This window comes from Mycotypha africana, assembly GCF_025528875.1.
Source record: "Mycotypha africana strain NRRL 2978 chromosome Unknown BDF20scaffold_2, whole genome shotgun sequence".
Taxonomy (NCBI): domain Eukaryota; kingdom Fungi; phylum Mucoromycota; class Mucoromycetes; order Mucorales; family Mycotyphaceae; genus Mycotypha; species Mycotypha africana.
In genome coordinates, this window is record NW_026515726.1 from 821,522 (window position 1) to 839,870 (window position 18,349).

General features: G+C 37.0%; 7 protein-coding genes across 7 annotated transcripts; 2 read left to right on the forward strand and 5 right to left on the reverse strand.

The window, feature by feature from the left end:
* Positions 1 to 58: 58 nt before the first annotated feature.
* On the forward strand, positions 59 to 1,741 carry BDF20DRAFT_910140 (histidyl-tRNA synthetase; the record flags this gene model as incomplete). Its single annotated transcript, XM_053083678.1, has 3 exons — positions 59 to 155; positions 249 to 280; positions 371 to 1,741. The coding sequence occupies 3 exons, from the start codon at positions 59 to 61 to the stop codon at positions 1,739 to 1,741; spliced, it is 1,500 nt and encodes a 499-aa protein (XP_052938912.1).
* Positions 1,742 to 1,854: 113 nt separating this feature from the next.
* Positions 1,855 to 2,747, reverse strand: BDF20DRAFT_850838 (uncharacterized protein). The gene is made up of 3 exons (XM_053079984.1): positions 2,572 to 2,747; positions 2,325 to 2,487; positions 1,855 to 2,265 (listed from the first exon to the last, which is right to left on the reverse strand). Exons 1-3 carry the CDS (start codon positions 2,622 to 2,624, stop codon positions 1,912 to 1,914), a joined length of 570 nt encoding a protein of 189 aa, XP_052938913.1. The 5' UTR covers positions 2,625 to 2,747; the 3' UTR covers positions 1,855 to 1,911.
* Positions 2,748 to 2,849: 102 nt separating this feature from the next.
* On the reverse strand, positions 2,850 to 4,029 carry BDF20DRAFT_910142 (uncharacterized protein; the record flags this gene model as incomplete). Its single annotated transcript, XM_053083679.1, has 7 exons — positions 2,850 to 3,057; positions 3,133 to 3,240; positions 3,309 to 3,376; positions 3,444 to 3,484; positions 3,558 to 3,629; positions 3,713 to 3,840; positions 3,968 to 4,029. 7 exons carry the CDS (start codon positions 4,027 to 4,029, stop codon positions 2,850 to 2,852), a joined length of 687 nt encoding a protein of 228 aa, XP_052938914.1.
* A 4,358-nt stretch (positions 4,030 to 8,387) lies between these two features.
* Positions 8,388 to 8,965, forward strand: BDF20DRAFT_850852 (uncharacterized protein). Its single transcript, XM_053079985.1, has one exon. It carries the CDS (start codon positions 8,465 to 8,467, stop codon positions 8,882 to 8,884), a length of 420 nt encoding a protein of 139 aa, XP_052938915.1. The 5' UTR covers positions 8,388 to 8,464; the 3' UTR covers positions 8,885 to 8,965.
* Positions 8,966 to 10,107: 1,142 nt separating this feature from the next.
* On the reverse strand, positions 10,108 to 10,380 carry BDF20DRAFT_809129 (uncharacterized protein; the record flags this gene model as incomplete). Its single annotated transcript, XM_053076580.1, has 1 exon — positions 10,108 to 10,380. A coding segment is annotated over one exon (273 nt), but the record flags the coding sequence as incomplete, so codon positions are not given.
* A 1,116-nt stretch (positions 10,381 to 11,496) lies between these two features.
* Positions 11,497 to 12,477, reverse strand: BDF20DRAFT_850856 (uncharacterized protein). Its single transcript, XM_053079986.1, has 2 exons — positions 11,762 to 12,477; positions 11,497 to 11,677 (listed from the first exon to the last, which is right to left on the reverse strand). Exon 1 carries the CDS (start codon positions 12,236 to 12,238, stop codon positions 11,993 to 11,995), a length of 246 nt encoding a protein of 81 aa, XP_052938917.1. The 5' UTR covers positions 12,239 to 12,477; the 3' UTR covers positions 11,497 to 11,677; positions 11,762 to 11,992.
* A 1-nt stretch (position 12,478) lies between these two features.
* Positions 12,479 to 18,028, reverse strand: BDF20DRAFT_998168 (uncharacterized protein). Its single transcript, XM_053085452.1, has 8 exons — positions 17,792 to 18,028; positions 17,606 to 17,702; positions 17,458 to 17,490; positions 16,953 to 17,348; positions 13,811 to 16,878; positions 13,531 to 13,739; positions 13,304 to 13,441; positions 12,479 to 13,220 (listed from the first exon to the last, which is right to left on the reverse strand). The coding sequence occupies exons 1-8, from the start codon at positions 17,805 to 17,807 to the stop codon at positions 12,654 to 12,656; spliced, it is 4,524 nt and encodes a 1,507-aa protein (XP_052938918.1). The 5' UTR covers positions 17,808 to 18,028; the 3' UTR covers positions 12,479 to 12,653.
* Positions 18,029 to 18,349: the final 321 nt, after the last annotated feature.

Sequence of the window (18,349 nt, forward strand, 5' to 3'; positions counted from 1 at the left end):
TCTCGGGTTCATTAAACACCAGTGTGGCACCCCCGCATCTAATTGCCCTTCTCCTAACATGTTACAAAGGATTATTTCTTCTCCATTACGCTCGCCATCAGCTGTCAAACCGGTCTACGGACATTTACTTAAACGAACACTAGCAAGCACATTAGGTAAGAAACTGATACTTGACGATGAATTAGACCCACTCTTTTATCTTACGGTTTCTGCATTTCTTTCTTTTTCCAATTACTCGAAAACTTCAGTTTTACAGAACGAAGACAAGAAACAGACTGTGGTATAAAAACTCTAACATGGACACACCGACTTTATCTTTCCATGTTTTCTGATCGTTATTCTTCTTTCATCTATATAATCGTATCTACAGCTTCAGTTGAAAACACCCAAAGGAACAAAAGACTACAATGACAAAGAAACAAAAGTACGGCAATCTTTATTTGACACCATTACCCGCATCTTTCAACGCCATGGTGGTGTGACGATCGACACACCTGTTTTTGAGCTCTCATCGATTCTCAGCGGCAAATACGGCGAAGATAGTAAACTCATTTATGATCTCTCCGATCAAGGTGGTGAAGCCTGTTCTCTAAGGTATGATCTCACCGTTCCTTTTGCTCGCTATGTGGCCATGCATCAAATTCAACAAATGAAACGCTATCAGCTTGCCAAAGTATATCGGCGTGATCAACCCAATATGAGAAAGGGACGTTTACGCGAATTTTATCAATGTGATTTCGACATTGCTGGTCAATATGATCCTATGATCCCTGACGCAGAGGTTTTGAAGATATTAAATGATACATTAGATGCATTAGAGATACCGTTTTACCTGAAATTGAACCATCGGCAAATTTTGGACGGAATATTCGAAATATGCGGTGTACGCCCTGAGCATATCAGAGCTGTATCCGCAGCAGTGGATAAGCTAGACAAAGTTCCATGGACTGTTGTAGAGCAAGAAATACTACAAAAAACAACAGCAACAACAGATGTCACGAGTAAAACAGTGGCAGGAAAAATACAGCATTACGTTCAGTTCTTATCAGAATTACCTACAACCGATCTTGTTGAAACATTGGAAAGAGATGATGCATTTTTGAAACATTCAGGTGCAATGAAGGGCTTAGCAGATATTAAATTATTGTTGGAGTATCTAGACGTATATCAAATGCGTGATCGCGTTAAATTGGACCTCAGTTTAGCACGTGGATTGGATTATTACACAGGTGTGATTTATGAAGCCATTGCTGAACCATCAGAAGGTGTTGGATCGATCGCAGCAGGAGGTAGATATGACCACTTGGTAGGGATGTTTTCTAACAGTAAGAAGACAATTCCTTGCGTAGGTGTGTCGTTAGGCGTAGAACGCATCTTTTCCATATTAATGTCACGGCTTAATATGCAGGAAGTGAAGAGTAATGCGACTCAAGTCTATGTGATCTCCGTGGGTGACGGGTTTCTAAAGGAACGCATGGCTTTGGCACAGGAGTTATGGAAGGCAGGCATAAACGCAACCTTTATGTATAAGAAAAAACCGAAACTGGAAAAACAATGGATCGCATGTGAAAAGGATCAAATACCATACGCAGTCATTATTGGTCAGGATGAGTTAGACAGAGATCAAGTTCGACTGAAAGATATGAGAACTAAAATAGCCGACCAGCGTGGTGGATCAATATTGGCTCGAAAGGATCTGATAGATGAGCTTAAACAGAGATTATCACGAATGGAAAATTAGCATCACCCACTAGTCGTATTGCACTTTTTAAACCATTCTCTATTACTCTAATATTGAGATAGTATTATTATTGTTTTTAGAAGGCATATATATTCTTTGTACAAATTCCGTGATATAAATAACTATAAACTATCATTCCGTCCGATTAAATAATTACTGTACTCTGGTCTTTACTGATGTTGATGGTTTAGTTTTGAATGCTTTTGGTAGTAGGGAAGGAAGGTTCGTGGATCTTGACGCGACTGTCGTGGTAAAAGGGGTGGTTGAGATGAGGTGATTATGTTATTTGTATTGCTATTGGTATCGGTAGTATGTTGGGCTCTATTCTGCAGATGATTTATGCCATGCTCTGTAATGGTACCAGTGTCTTGTCTACTACTGTTACTACTGCTATTGCTCGTATGATTTGCATTCTTGTTCGTTGTGGAAGTCGAGGGGTTATGATTTGAGTGATTTTGCACGTGTTGCGATTCTAATGCTGGGGAAGGATATGATTTTCTACGTTTTGTGTCCAATGCATTGTCCTGAGGAGATAATGAGTCCCAGTAATTTATGACAAAAAGTTTAATAAAAGAATCTATACCTGTTGTTGGAAGTGCTGTCTTTTTTTCCTTGATTCTTCTACAACGACTGTTCGTGCTCGATGCAATACATCAAGAATCCGATTTGTTTTCAATTCTTCAAAAAGCTTTGCACCGTCGACGTATTCACAGTATGTCAAATTTTCGTCAACGCTACGTCTGTCACTGGATGTCATGGATACAATAATAAGAGATTAGTTACTGTATAACAGATTGTTTGCTTGTAGATTCAGAAAAAAAAATACGAACTCATCAATAGCTTCATCTAATAGCCAAAATGCAGCTGGATCGTGCTCGTCCATTTCAAAGAGTTAATCTTTTCATATAGTGCTCTTCTCAGAACACGAGGAAGGAAAAAGCTTTCGACGATGGAGTTGATTATTGATTTTATATAACCACACGGATACTTGCTAAAACAGCTACAATAGAAAAAAAAAATAGGAGAAGAAAAGAGAAAAAACGATAATGCGGGGTTTCTGTACAATACAGGCAGCGAATCTGAAGCGATTTTATTCCATGTAAAAGCTTCAATCAGCTTTAAAAAGCCCATTACTTCTTACGGCTACATTGAAGTTTAAGCTTACAATATCCTTTTCTGCATTTCCTGGTTTCATACCAGCTGTAACCATATCTCCAGCCTTGAGAGCACCAACGCCGGAAGGTGTACCCGTCATAACCACATCTCCAACCTCAAGTTTCATAATGGAGGATATATATTCAATAAGGGAGGGGACACTATGAATCCACAAAAAAAGAAAAAAAAAAGTCAAAAATGACGATCTATTTTCTATACTGACATTAGCGCCTTACTTGAAGATCATATCACGTGTATTTCCTTGTTGACGTATTTGACCATTTACTTTAAGCCAAAGATCAACATCTTGTACGTCTGCAAAGTTATCTTTTGGTATAAACTCGCTAAAAAAAATCCAAAATAAGTAAATACACACGCTATTCGTTACATATTGGACTATTGCTGTTAAAACCTAATGGGCGAGAATGTATCGAATCCCTTAGCTGTACTCCAAGGTAAACCCTTCTTTTTAGCTTCGTTCTAACATAAAAATTTGTAAGAATTCTAATAAGTTTTCTATAAGAAAATGGATTACTCTAGAAGGTACCTGCAGGTTTCTAGCTGTGCAATCAATAGCAAGTGCATAACCTGAAAGAGAAAAAGAGAGAGATTGTCTAAAAAACATGTTTGCGTGTTCTGTTTTAACTACTTTACAAGGTACCTGCAACATGTTCCATTGCTTCTGAAGCCGGGCAATCACAAGCTTCTTTGCCTATAACGACTGCTAGCTCAACTGTGTTAAAAAAAGATTTATGCATATCGTTAGTTACTACTTGCCACAACAATTTTTATTGGGCAAAATCATTTTTTCTTTACTTTCGTGATGTACTTCACAACCAGGTGGAATCTCGATCGTACCGCCATTTGCCAAATAGGAAGAGGTAGGTTTCAAAAAGAAAAAGGGTGAAGTAGGGACGGTATTACCAAGTTCTTTTGCATGCTCACTGGAAAGGAAAAGTCAAGTCGAGTTAGGCGGAAGCCTTATATCTGCGTGCAGTAATAATGGCAGTAGACGACGTATTTTGGTACCGAGCAGGGTGACTCTAATTCCTACGCTTATCTTTTTCGTACCTGAAATTTCTGCCTATAGCAACAATTTTTTTACCAGTAGTAAAAAAGGTACGAGCTGACATGATATCTGTTTTGTGGAAAAGGAAACAAAGATGAAAGGCGCAGAACCCCACACAAAAATATCTTTTGCATCCGCACAATACATTCGATGCGAGCCATAATGAAACTCCGTTTAATTGTTCTGACGTTGATCTGCCGAGCACAGACATTCTTCATAGCCATTTTGGAGTTACAAAAAGGGAACGGACAAGGAAGAGCTGTCCAGCGTTAAAATTATATATTTATTGATATCGTGTACTAGCTACCTAGTTGACCTGGAAAAAAAATCTCCAATTGATTGTCTTGACTGTATTTCATGAAGAAACCTTTAAAAACATGTCTTTGGTATACTGGTACTTGTTAAATGAAGCTTGATATCTATAATTTTAGGGGTTAGCATTCAATCTAATTATGATATGTATTTTAAAAGTATAAAGTACTTGTCATGATATCAACACCGTAAGAATTAGATAATAGACCATGAATGGAATTAAACTTTGCTCTAGCGTACATAAAATCTGAAAAGAATTAATTAGCGTTTCTATGTTAAAAATTAACATATACTATGTATGTATATTACCTTCATCCTCATTCTGCCTTAGGATATCAAATTCACGAAGTCGTGTTCTCATTTCTGCAGAAAAAGTCTATAAAAAACATATGGGTTGTATTTCTTTTTAATTTTGATGTCTTAAGCCACATACAATTGTCGAAGGGTAGTCTTCATAATCACTGACAAGTCTGTAGCAGTGACTCCAGAATTTACCTTGAAGCAAAGGAGGGCAAGTTGAAGTTTCTTTGTTATCCAACCAGTGAATAATCATGTAATATGCAAAATTTATAACATCTTTTCTAAGAGTGCTATGCTGTTCAGATAAAACTCGAAATTCATCCTATCATTTATAAAGAGACAGATTAGAAAAAAAAATAAGGCACGTTTTTATTAATATTAATAAATGTATACTTTGAAATGTCTGAAGTTTGGCTGCAGAAGAGTAGTAAGCTTGCATTTTGTAATTCTGCTTTCATAAGTTGATGAAAAAAAAAAAAAAGAAGGAAAATGCTAACATTAAAGCAAACTATTTATCAGAATTTTGAAATCAGAGTTATGATATATAAAAAAAAGCTGTGGTCAGTATGGAGCTTCTTTCTTTTCATTGTTTGACATCCAAATTTAGTACTTGAGAGCACATACAATCTTATTCAAAGAAAGGACTAGTTTTGGAATACTCAAAAATGGAAAAGTTTGGTGAAATACATGTATGTGCACGAAAAATGAAATCAATCGCAAAGAATACCATCTGTTGTACTGTAAATAAAAGACATATCCACTTTATATTGCTCTAGTAGACTATGAAATAGAAATAGAAATAACAAACACAAACTATCGCCAACAAGAAAAAAGGAAATTACCCTGTCTTTTTATATGTAATAACTAAAATATTGGGATTGAATAAAAATCAGAGCAATTTAGGTGTTGGTTGTAAAGGGAGGAAGCCGTAGATGCATGTTCAAGTTCTTACTTATAGATACAGCATCGATTATAAAGTGAGCCGATCTTGTATGATATAGTATGCGGCATTCGCTCTTAGTATATCGAAAATATCTGGTTGTTGTATTGAAGTCTCTTTCATGGTTTATTTGATTCTGAACATTCTTGACGAAAAATTGAAATGCAACTGTGATTGATGGGCTGAGCAATACCATCACGCACTGACCACTGGAAAATGAAAAAGAAAACCCCTGACATTGTTGAAACGTCCAGGTTCACGAAGCTTAATGGCAAAGCGAAAAGGTCTATTTACTACCATCGGTCAGGTAGGATAACTTCGATTAGAGAAGAGACGTTCTGTGGATCAATGAAGTGAACTATGCCGTAGCTAAAGTCATTGAAATAATGTTGAAAGAACCAGTGGATTAACAAAGTGGTAGAATGTGATGATCAGTGCTTGACATCCATCAACGAATGCTGATACGAAATCCTGAGGCGTTTTAGACCATGAGGTCATTGGAAAATGGCAAACCTAAAAGTCAAACCTTGCTAATTGTTTGTTGTTTACAACCGTCAGGATATTTTTGATATTTGGTAAGGTGGCGTTTTAGGTTGCTTTGGGATATATGTTGTTAACAAATCGTGTAGCGTTTTTATGAATGTACAACTGCAGAATGCTTTCTTAATGCATGGAGAAGGAAGCAACCAATTTTTATATAGAATTCAACTGTACCTATTTAATTGAGGCAATGCATCAATTATGGCAGAAAAACCTTTCTTGAGCGAGAGTTTTATGGCATTTTGCTTTTCTTTCTGTTTAACAATACCATTCGCTCGACAGAGCTGCTTTTGATAAGACGAAGTAAACTTTCTACCAACCAATTTTGTGTATAATCAACGTCTCCTAATACTATATAACTCATGGTACTATTTGATGAATCAAGGAAACATGGCGCTTTGTACATACTTCAGGTTTTATCACACATCGGTCAATAATATGATCTGATACTGAAGCGTGAGTTTATATATAAAAAATTGCACGAATTTAGGTTAGAATTCGTTGATCAAGTGGTTTCTCTTGAGTCATCTACAGTTTTAATTGTAATAATTGGTTGTATTAATATTCCTCCCTGTTGCAATTAGGCATCCATACAATTCGGTCTGAGCAGTTTGATTTTGATATTGAAGAAACTAGAAGGCTTGTGAAGACACAAATAACTGTAACCACCAAAAGTGAGCAAAACAGAAATAAGCGGTATCGCTCTTCTGTTGCTGGATAGTGTATTATTTGTTCTCGTCGTCTTCTTCGCCTTCCACTGCCACGACTGCTTCTACTGTTTTGGTCCTCTGCTTGCACTCTGGGTGAACGGTAAATTCCGCTACTATCTGTATCGTAATTTCTTTCTAAATCCAAAAGCATATCTGTGCTACTATGATTTATTGACATTTACTGCTATTCTGCGGTATATATATCCTGTACGGAATAAACGATGACTATAGTAATGTTAGGGGCACTTTGAGTTTTCTTTCAAAAATCAAAATAAAAAAGAAGAGTATGAGGTGTAAAGTGCATAATACTGTACTTATGGGTAGATAATAAAGAGAAAGTCTGATTAATTGACAATTATCAGATACGAACGAATAATGTGGGCTGATCTTTTGTTGGAGCGATGATTCGTTAAGATATTCATTGAAGCGTGATTCTTCAAAATGCAACATCGTGCAGTTGTGCAAATGTTTGACGGTTTCCACTAAAAGAGAACTCATGGTTTGGTGTTTGCAGTACCAGATGATTCTCAATGGATTGTTAGGAGTTTTGTTGTAAAAGAGACCCTTTGATAGCCAATATTTCTTGATAAGGAATGCGGATCAATATGGAACGCGTTAGAAAACGGTTGATTTCAATGGACGCGCTCAGTGGGCGACTCGTTGGAATTTTCCAATCCCCTAGAATTTTTTGGGTGTCCGCTGAGGGAATATACTTTCGGTTATATCCAATCGTAACATCCGAAAATGCAAAGCAAAATTACATGAGGTACATTCTGTTTCATATGTTTTGTTAATAAGTGATTGATGTTTGATATGCAGAGTGAAACCATGTACACAACATCAAGGGCTGTTAGTCATGAGTGATTTTCAGGGATAGTAAAACTGCTCTCTTTTTCCGTAGTTGGACGTCAAAAGGCATCCGGAAGTAATTAATCAAAGAAATGAGAGACTTCTAGATAATGATTAAAGTTGTGTAGAAAAGCATGTTCAAAGAAGAAAAAAGAAAAAAGAAGGCGCTTATTGACATTCAGCTGTCAAAAAGGAAAAAGCTTAATGTAGGGTTTAAAACATGAGGACAAGCTATTTAACTATTGTAATGCTCAAACTGATACAGCATCTATTTTCCTTCAATCAAAAGTGAAGGACTATGGGTAAGGCATTAATAGTTTACGACAAAGAGAATATGCGAGTCCAGTACACTTGAGACAATGCCAATTACCAGCCCAGTTGCTTACTTTGAAACCTTACAATCGGCATATCTCTGCAAATCAAATATGTTCCAGCAATTAAGTAGTAGGCTCTGATGGATTTCTTTTTAACAAAAAAACCTTCAAGATGGAATCAATAAACTTTCCAAGTTTTAGTATTGGAAATGATCAGCGTACGTAAACCTATGACGTGCGATTCTGTTACTCTTCGTTTTGCTTACTTGGCTGTTCCCCAAATACGGTGAATGCGGTCGCTGGCATTATAAGCTTTCGTAGTGACATCTGTGCGGTTTGTCTTTTTTTTTTTTATGAAAATGAAACAAAAAATCAGGTTTCACTCCGTATATTCAAAGAGATAACCAACTGAAGATAAACCCGCTTTTGACCTATGAATAAAAAAGCGACTTTTTCTGCTCTACTCCCTTGCTCTTTTCCTATTTTTCTTACTCGAACACTTCAAGCATCTTTTACCATTCTGTCCAGGGAAAAATGCCACCCATAATGAACCGTCGAAGTTCACTTGCGATATCAGCCTTGTTAAATAACGAATCAATTGAGCCTAGAATGATGGCTTCAGCTGCCACAAATCGACAGTCTGGATCCGTGTCTCCCGCTACGACCAACAGTAATATGGACAGTGGAGACACAACTCCCATATCATCTATTGTTTCCTCAAAAACTAATGGTACTAGTAACGGTATTGTCAATTCTTCACAATTAAGTCGGCATAAAAGAAAGAGAACAACCCCAGCACAATTTACTCGCTTAATGGAAATATTTGATCAAACAGATACCCCAAGCTCTGAAGTTAGGAAGAACTTAGCTACAGAATTGAATATGGATGAAAGAGAAGTTCAGGTGAGACTACAAACTTGGGTGATCAAACTCGATATACACTCATACACTTGATAGAATCTAAAGAAATGAATTAGAGGTGATAGAGAATTGTTCATTTATTCTTTTTTTTTATGGTTTTTTTTTTTTTGACAGGTCTGGTTTCAGAATCGTCGAGCAAAAGTGAATCGTTCACGTAAGAATGGAGGAAGTTTATTGTCAGCGGCGACAACAACACGTCGTCAACGTCAATCCTCTTTAGTACAACCAACGGCACCACCCTTGTCGTCGTATGGGTCTTATCACGGCCATTCATCTTATGCTGCTGCTCCTATTTCTCCACCTTTCTTGAGGAGAGCTTCTGCGCTTCCTGTCATGGAAACATCTACGAGTTACCAGCATTTACCTCCACTTATAAATACTTCAATCACCAGGGAGATCCCTCAACGACACCAGCCTTCATCCTATTCTCCTTCCACTTCTACTCCTATTACTCCTACAACCACTACAGCAACAAATACTACTACTATTACTAATACTAATAATGATATTAATACCATTACCCATACTTATACACCTTCTTATCATAGTACTTTCTCTTCCTCCTTTCAGCGCCCTCCTACGGCTACTTATGAGCCACCTCTACCTTATCACAGCAATAGTCATTTGAGAACATCGTCTTCGGCTATTGACTTACTAGCTTCTGCTGCTGAATATGTTGGTACAGGAAGATGAAAGGCTGCAAATTGACCTGATTCATTACTATAGCAATTTATCATTCGTCTCCTACTCATCCCTTGATTTTGACTCAAATTTTGGCTTATTTATTCTCATGCAACATAAAAATAACTATTATATTAGCTGTTATAAGAACATCGGTATGACTACTGGTGTACTTTTAAGTTTTTTTTCTTTTTTTCTTTGCTTTGTAACTAGCTGGTGAAAATTGTATATAATACGGTTATTGGCTAAATGAACGGTCGTTACGTTAGTAATTGTCCAAATAACATTATCCAAAAGACTAACTAATATAAGGAAGATATCGTTCATTTACATTTTTTAAAACAACAAAACCATTGTACGTATATATTTTTCTTAAATACGTACACTCGCTGCTACTAAGTATTATACATTTTATGTCTTTCAAAATTTCTCAAATCCTTATTGTTGTCTATAAAGGCCCTTTTAGGCAGTTGACGACTACTACTACTACTACTACCACTACTACTATTAATATTATTATCATTATCATAATCATTGTAAGTATTACTACTGTTATTGGCGATGTTATTAGTGTTATTATTATTATGAATAAGCCCCACATGGTTTGAATAAGCATCAGGTTGCATGATTCGCGATAATCTATACTTGACACCCAAATAACTGAGATAATTATTTTTAGGAAATACTCGTACTTTTCTAACATCTGGAAAATGGCCATCCACTATATCTACAAAAGTACCGCCAACTGTTAGTGTTTGCTCAAGTTTCGTTTGGTTAATTGGATCAAAAGGAATCCATTTCTCGTTCATGAAGACGAGCCAAGTAAAATTCCAGCTGTTACTATTAATGATGGAGGGTGATGATGCTGTTAGTAGCGGTACCGCTTGTTGTAAGACTGGCGGTGCTGGTAGTAATGAGGTCATCTGTTGATGTGGTTGCTGCTGCTTACGAGTACTTGTGGATAAAATATGAGACGTTGTGGATTGGAAAGAGCCTTGAGACGATGATAAAGAAGATGCAATGGATGAAGGTGGTGATATGGAGAAGTTATTACGGTAGTTAAAGGAGGCCACGGATGTGTGAGGATGATGCGTACCGCAACAAATTTGATGATAACCGGTACCACTACTAGAGTATAATTGATATGGTTGCTGCTGTTGCTGCTGTTGCGGTTGGTGATGGGTAATCGTTATTGGCACCGTTTTAGTATTATGATGGTACTCTTGATTATAATAGGTAATATTCAGATCAGGTGCATTCGTATTCATTTTGATTTCTATAGCAGCCCTCTTTTTATATATATATACAATATAACTAATTCAAATAAAAGAGCGAGAGAAAAAAGATGTTTCCTTTGCTGAAAGAAAGTTTTACTTTTATACAAAAAAGAAAGTCTTAATGCAGCTCTATGTAAATGTTGTGTGTTATTGAAGTCATGGGGGAAAGGAAAGGTTTCAAAAGTTACACATGCATTCAGAAAAGAAAACTTAAAAGCTATGGAAATAACCCTGATTGTATGTAAAATCGATAACCGATAGCTGTCTTCAGAGTATCTACGCTATGAGTGTATTTCGAACGGTTATGTTATGCACTTATTTACATGTACATGTTATCGACACCATATTCAACAAGGCACGTATATAAAGCGTCCTTTCCATGTCACAAAGATTTAAACTCTATGCTTGCACTTTTGGTGTACAACTACCAAAAGAAAAATAACAATAAAGGTCATTATTGTATCATTCATTAATTTGGAATCAAAAGAGAGAAAAGAAAAAAAAAAAAAAAAAAGAATGAGCCACCAGAGCAACGAAGAGTGATGCCTACAGTGGTAAATAAAGGTGCAGTCATCTAATCATCATCAATCCTGTGTTGTGTCCGCGCGTGTGTACGTGTGTGTGTCTTTGTACACAATCAATTTCATTATATCACGAGACTTGGTTTTCTTTATTATCAATACGGATATCCAATTTTATCAACAACATAATAAAGTTTTTCCTGTTATCATTCTTTGCACGGGCAAATTGATGATGAACTCTTCAGCCCTTTGATATTGCAGTGTATACTTTAATTAAAGTTTTCTCTACTTCATTTATGCGTGATTGAGCACCAACAGATTTCTTTATTTCGTTGAAGAAAGGAGAGGTAGCGGGGAAGCGGAGAGGAACATACAAGAGCAAAGCTCTTTTTGTTTACTACACTTCAGTCTGACGTATCTATGTATAGTAGAAATACTATTGGAATTTTAGAATCAAATATTGCTTTCAGCGCGTTAGGCTCGTCAACAGTTACAACCTCAGTGCAGACTACGCTTAAACTAAATCTAACTATCAGCAAAGAAATGATCTTCTATCGCGCAGATTTTCGAACTAATAATATGAAAGCTGAAATATAGTGGTTGGCATTTGCTCATAAAACAGTTGTCTAAAATATGCGTTACTGAACTAGAATCCAGAGAGCTTAATAGATTACTCCTGAGTAGCCTGGAGATAGTCGAGAAAAAGGTAAAAGACGTACATGCCAAGCTAAAAATGGTAATTGCTGCTGCCAAAAAGCATCACTTTCATAAGCAATAATATGAAGACTTGTAGATGAAGTATGGTTACGATCCTCGAAAATACCAATGGAGATGATTGAATTACAACTCACGTAAAAGGAAGGTGAAGCAAAACCTATTACTAGGGCAACCCAGCCTTGTTTATACATCTATAGGCACAGCCTAAAACAACTTGTACAATGTTCAAGACGTGAAATATGTTAAGCTACTACATGCCAACATTTCAAACATAAGTTAACTAATGCTTGCATAACCTTATTTAAGACATCTTAAATAAGAATAGTAATTCTGACAAACCGAGTTCTCAACAAAATAGTTTTTCCTGATCAAATTATAAGTCATTGATTTACACTCACTCCTTCTTTATCGACAAAGTCCCATGATTACAAGTATAAAAAAAAAAGAAATATAACATACATAATGTAACTTCGGGTAGTATGTAATAAAGGAGAGGAAATGGAAGCGTAAAGTATGCATTACAAGAAAAGTGTAATTATATCTAGGGGTTTCATCGTTTTTACATGCAGGGAATTCAGTCCCTTATCTTTGATTAGGTTTTTATCTCTAACTGCTACTATTACTATTTCTACGTTGTTCTGCAGGTGTCGGCATATTGTGTAATCGTTTTCCAATCAAATAAGTATCATTTCTGACTGTTTCTAACCAAATATTCAACATTTTTTTCATAACAAAACCAATCAAGATAATCAAACAGATACCAAAAATGGCTGGATATGCGTATCTTGTGACAGAAATTTGCATGAAAGCATCTCTTGATTCTAATTTTTTTGAAAAACAAAAATAGGTTATAACCAATCTCAGAACAGATCTCTCTCCTTTTGAAGTTTTCCACATCAACCATAGCAGGTACTCTTTCAGCAATAATAAAATAGGAGACTTACTCAGTACTTGAAGGATCGTCCAAGAGATAATTCCAGGTACAATAATAGCAAGCAATGCACAAATAATCACAGGGCCAATTATTGTAAGCGTGATAGTCCATACATCTGTTTGCATGAAGCCATTGCCGCCCAACATTTCGTTCACTGTTCGACGGACCCGGTTATTGGCAGGAAGCACATGAATCAAATTATGTACAAGGCTTAGATAAGCAATACCAAGAGACCAATTCTATAAGAATAAGACAGAAGAAGTCAGAACTGTGAATGATGTTCGGCCCGTGACAATAAATGATGTAGAAGAGCCATTCTTACCAATGAAAAATAGCCCAGTATTTCGATTCTAGGGTTCACATCTCGAACTGGTAAGAATATATAGAGATCAACTATGACAGCAAGAAGGAATGGGATGATGACACCAACCGTCATAACCAGGTAAAAGAATTTCAAAGCCTATTTGAAAGAACAAGCCAACAGGAAATAGTTTCAATTACTATTTTCTCTTATAGCATCAGTGTTCTCTTTATTTTCGAGTTTCTTACCTTTCCTGCTTTTTCTTTAATAAATTGATAAAGTCGTTCATGATCACCTGAATGACCATGCTGTGCGTAATAGTCCTTTATCCAATAAACCAAAATTCCAAAACCTGTCATAAGATAAATTCCCAATGTAAACGAATAAAGATCATTCGTTTTGCTTGATGATTCTCCAGTTAGAATATAGCTGTTCAAAATAACACGACCAGCGAGAACTACATAGAAGAAATAGAATGTTAACAGCTATTCTTAACAATTTTCGCCTTTTCATTCTTCCACTACTTACGAGGTAAGACAGTAACAGAACAAGCAAATAATGAAATAAACAACCACATGTAGAACAAAAAGAAGATCGTTCTTTGCTTAAAGTAAGGTGGAATGTAAACCACTATAGTTGCTTGCGACTCATCATTCGTATCGGCTGCAGCAGGATGACCTCTGCGTCTTTCTTCCAAATCAATAGCTTCTAAAGTAACAGGATCAACAGGCACCAACATGCGACGCTTGGGATCAACAGGCACACTATCATACTTTGGCACGCGCACCATCATACCATCACGTCGAAATACAACAGAACTATTTTCATCATCAATAGCAACTTCAGAATATGCATCCGTAGCAGCATCAGGAATAACAGCCTTCTCTCTTAAAAGCCATGCCTTCAATGTACGACGATGATGGTAGCCTTCTTCATCCAATTTACGTTCGTTGAACATAAATGAGGTCAAACGTAATTGTCGCGAAGCAACACGCCACCAAATACCCAAAGCTTTCTTAAAAACCGCTCTAGGATTAATGAATTTGATCAGGGGAGGAACCAAAAACTGAACAATGAGCAAGTCTACTGCTACACTTGTTAATGCCGTCTTGTTGTTTCCAGTAAGTGAGAGGGTGTCAAAGGGTAGACGTAAGGGGAATAGACCGTCTATATAACCTAAGGTGTAGGTCACTGTACCTACACCAAAGACCAGCATAAATGAATAGATGAGAGCAGATTGGCTGATTTTATGCAGCAGGTTAGGAAAAGGACGTTCGACCATTTCTTGGACAGGATGGAACTGGGGATCGTTGGGGTCACGGATAAACCACATCACACCTGGTCGGATAATTTCTCGGCAAACCGTGATGAAAATAGCGAAATAGAACAAAACACCTGTACCCAGGAACCAATGGGCAAAGTAGGAGAAATAAGGACGTTTTAAATGGAATAGGTAGCGCGTGGTGAGAGAAGCATCGGCGAATAGAGGTAGAGTGGCAAAATCGAGTAGGAAGCCACAGACGGTGGGGAAGACAATGAGTTCAATCAAAATGAAGAAGAGAACTTTAAGGAAAATGCCTTGTTGACGAATGAGCTCACGAATGGTATCTCGAGGAATAAGAATTTGGTGATTTGCCCCAACTCCTCCTCGGGCGTTAGCTGCTGCTGCTGCTGCTGCCAAGGCACGTCGGCGTCTATTGTTGTTGCTTCTGTCGGTGTTACTGTTTTGGCTATGTGATAGGTACCACGAACCTACCAAAATTAAAACGAGGTAGCCAACTAAGATACACATACTACGATCCACAGCGGTACGACCCGTAGCGAAACGATGCCAACGAATCAATGCTAATGAGCTCATATTTTCAATCTTATTCTGCATAGTGCTCCAGTTCATCTTCATCAATGCAGCGAAGGGAGACATGGACAAAATGCCGTTTGTCAAGTTGAGGCTCCCACCATTGATAGGTTCTGTTATATTTTCTATCGTTGATTCTATAACGGTTTTCATGGCTGTTGAAGCCGCAGTAGTAGAAGAAGATATGAAATCACTATGGGCTGTCTGATTGTTGTTATGGCTGTATGTTGTAAGATCTTGAAATATGCCAGTAGCACGACTCTGTATCGTTTTGAATACATATTGTATATTGTTTGGTAATAAAGCCTTGAGATTCGACCAAACGAAAGGAAGGCAAAGATCTAAAACAAAATCGACAAGAGGATCTGTGATCAATCTCATTAAATAGATAGGTGTTTCAATAAAGCTAATAGGACGTATCAGAATAACTAATCGGCCAACCACAAAAGGAATCCAAATAGCTACTCCAAGACAGAGACTGATCATCAAGGACATTAATACTGAATTTTGTACCAACATCCAAGGGTTTCCTCTCATACCAATGGCTTCCAAGACACCATTTATATCATCTCCAACGTCCAAAGGCTCGTCGTTGTCATCGTTATCTGCTGCTGCTGCTGCTGCTGCTGCTGCAATATTATTGTTTCGTGGAGGTGGTACTGCTGCTGCTGCTTGACCTGCAAGAGCCTCATTGAAACGTTCCAACCGTTGTTGTCTTGCTGCTTCTTCAACGAGAGCTATAGCAGCTTGACGTCTTTGTTGTCGTTCGTCTTCCGTTTCATTCATCGCAGCCATTTGTCGACGTGCCTCTTCAGGAGGAACATGCAATCCGCGATTTGCTAAATGTTCCCAAACCATATTATGAAGTGCATCACGATTCAGTCTTCTCTGTTCTTCGTCAACGAGATCAGGTAAACTTGCATTTTCATCATCATCATCCATTTCCTCAACATTCTCTTCTCTATTGACATCATGCTCTTCCTTGGGTTCCTCTTCATCATCCGTGTGAAAATGATGGCGATGGTGAAGGTCATTATCATGTTGCTGTTGAATAAAAGTGTCAAACGAATGATCCTGATGCAAAACTGCTGCTGCTGCTGCTGCTGCGCTACCGCCTTGAGAACCTTGGGTACTATTGCTAGGAGTTCGACCCATATCTGCTGCTGCATTATGGATACCTCCGAAAAGCTGATCATCATCGCGTGCAAAACGTTCATTCATGATGGGAGTCCAGTCATTAGATCTACGGTTTGAGTTGTCATTTTGCAAATCGTTCAATTCATTGACAAGTTCAACTCTGACGTTGCTCAACTGACGATGTAAGCGTTGATCCGTATTCAAAGACTCATTATCCATATTCTCAGCATTTTCAACAGCGTTGGTAGTTTCACGTTGTCGTGGTACAAAATCATTTGCATGATCTGCTACTATTTCTTCGTTGACATTTGCATGAGCATCGTTAGGCAAAACTCGCATAGCATTTAACAATGTATCAATTGCTGCTTGTTCCTGTAAAAGTTGATTTCGGTTATCAATCAAGTCATTGTTCTCATCAATAATAAAGTTGGCATTTCGAGGGTTATTTTGACGGCGTAGTACAGGTTGAGGCTGTTGTAGAATTTGTGGTTGCTCAACAGGTAAGTTTTGCATTACCCATTCTCTGAACAAATATCCAGCAACAAATATAATGACGACAAATGCTGTAATGATTTGGCCTTCAAGGCAATCTGACAAAAAGTTTCTACATCAGCAAAGAAGGAGTTAGCAGCTTTGAAAAAACTTCTAGCATCTCACCATTCATTTCAAATACTTTACTTGATAGTGCTTAGCCAAAATGACTGTGTATTCAATGATGTTGTTGCTGCCATTGTGGTATTTGTCATATCGGCTGCGACTGTTGCGTTTATAATGTTTGTACTAATGGTCGATATATTGTTACTGCTTGTATCATTCATCATTTGATAGGTTGATGCAGGCACGAAGCCAATATTTTCACCGCTCCAAAAGTAAAATCGCCAGGTCCATAGCGTAAAGTTGGGTAACATAATCAGCCAAACAAAAATGACAGTAAGACCTCTAAAACATGTTTTCAGTAACCGTGATAATCGACGAATAAATTGTGTGCATAAAACATAAAATGGTAATCTCTCTGGCATATCATCTCGATAAATTGGCGAAAAAGTAAAAGGGTGTTCACAAAGTTCGCAATATCTATAGTCAAAGGTTTGTATAGATTAATACAACACAGTTCTTTTCATCGGTTATGTAACCCCATTTTCCCTCCTATAAATATATCCACTGCGAAGGAAGCTCCCCTTACTTTTTTTTACTATGGGATAACCATTCAATCAAACTACAAAAAAAAAAAAAAAAAAAAAATGAGTATAATGAGCAAACCTGTACAATTTTGTTACAAAAAAACAAAAAAAAAAAAAAAAAAAAAAAAAAAAACCGGAAATTGACTTTACCAATCTTCATGAACAAATCGAATACTTCCAGAACATTTACACGGATGAAAGAGAGGATGATCAGGTGTGGATTCGCATCTGCAAACTCTGCAAATTTCTATACAAAGCAATAAAAAACGCAATAAAAAGGAATAATGTGTGAGAGATCGGCTTCCCAGCAAAATGTGAAAGAGCTTTCATTCTTACCTTGATCGTCATCCATGATGTCAAGTATTTTCTCTTTAGGTCAGACTCAACTTTATAACTTTAAGTATAATTTTCCTCGATTATTTTGTGACGTCTGGCTAGTGTGGTATATAGTGATAAAGAGTTGAAATGAACGTATAAATTGAGTATATAGTATGTTACGAAAAAAGAAAGAATAGTAATTGAAGTAAAAAGCGTCAAATAAAAGCAAAAGTTACAAATGTTAAAAAAAAAAAAAAAATAAAATAAAATAAAATAAATAGAGAAAGAAACAAAAGGAAAAAAAAATTAAAAGTCTGCTGCCTAAAAAATTTACACTTCAAAATTGATTGGCTGATATGAAATTGACAACGTATCGTTCTGGAGCTACTGTGAGTGTTGGCATTTACAGATCTGGCGGGAAAGCATGGATCATATGGTGATTCGCAATAGATAATGAACAAATACTTTTAATAGCATGATTGACGTGCATTCAACCGGCCATTTCAAAGATCAAATTTGCATCTGTTCATTCAAGCTAATATATTATGCTAAATATAATCTGACGTCGTCTGCTCG

What these genes read in the sequence shown, in the direction of transcription:
- BDF20DRAFT_850838 (XM_053079984.1), bottom strand. Translation starts at nt 2,624, where the DNA reads ATGGACGAGCACGATCCAGCTGCATTTTGGCTATTAGATGAAGCTATT. An exon ending in TTAGATGAAGCTATTGATGA is followed by an intron (nt 2,488 to 2,571) that starts GTTCGTATTTTT and finishes CATGACATCCAG; the next exon opens with TGACAGACGTAGCGTTGACG. An exon ending in GACAGCACTTCCAACAACAG is followed by an intron (nt 2,266 to 2,324) that starts GTATAGATTCTT and finishes TTATCTCCTCAG; the next exon opens with GACAATGCATTGGACACAAA.
- BDF20DRAFT_850852 (XM_053079985.1), top strand. Translation starts at nt 8,465, where the DNA reads ATGCCACCCATAATGAACCGTCGAAGTTCACTTGCGATATCAGCCTTG.
- BDF20DRAFT_850856 (XM_053079986.1), bottom strand. Translation starts at nt 12,238, where the DNA reads ATGTATAAACAAGGCTGGGTTGCCCTAGTAATAGGTTTTGCTTCACCT.
- BDF20DRAFT_998168 (XM_053085452.1), bottom strand. An exon ending in TTTTGGCTAAGCACTATCAA is followed by an intron (nt 16,879 to 16,952) that starts GTAAAGTATTTG and finishes TTGCTGATGTAG; the next exon opens with AAACTTTTTGTCAGATTGCC. An exon ending in TTCTGTTACTGTCTTACCTC is followed by an intron (nt 13,740 to 13,810) that starts GTAAGTAGTGGA and finishes TCTTCTATGTAG; the next exon opens with TTCTCGCTGGTCGTGTTATT.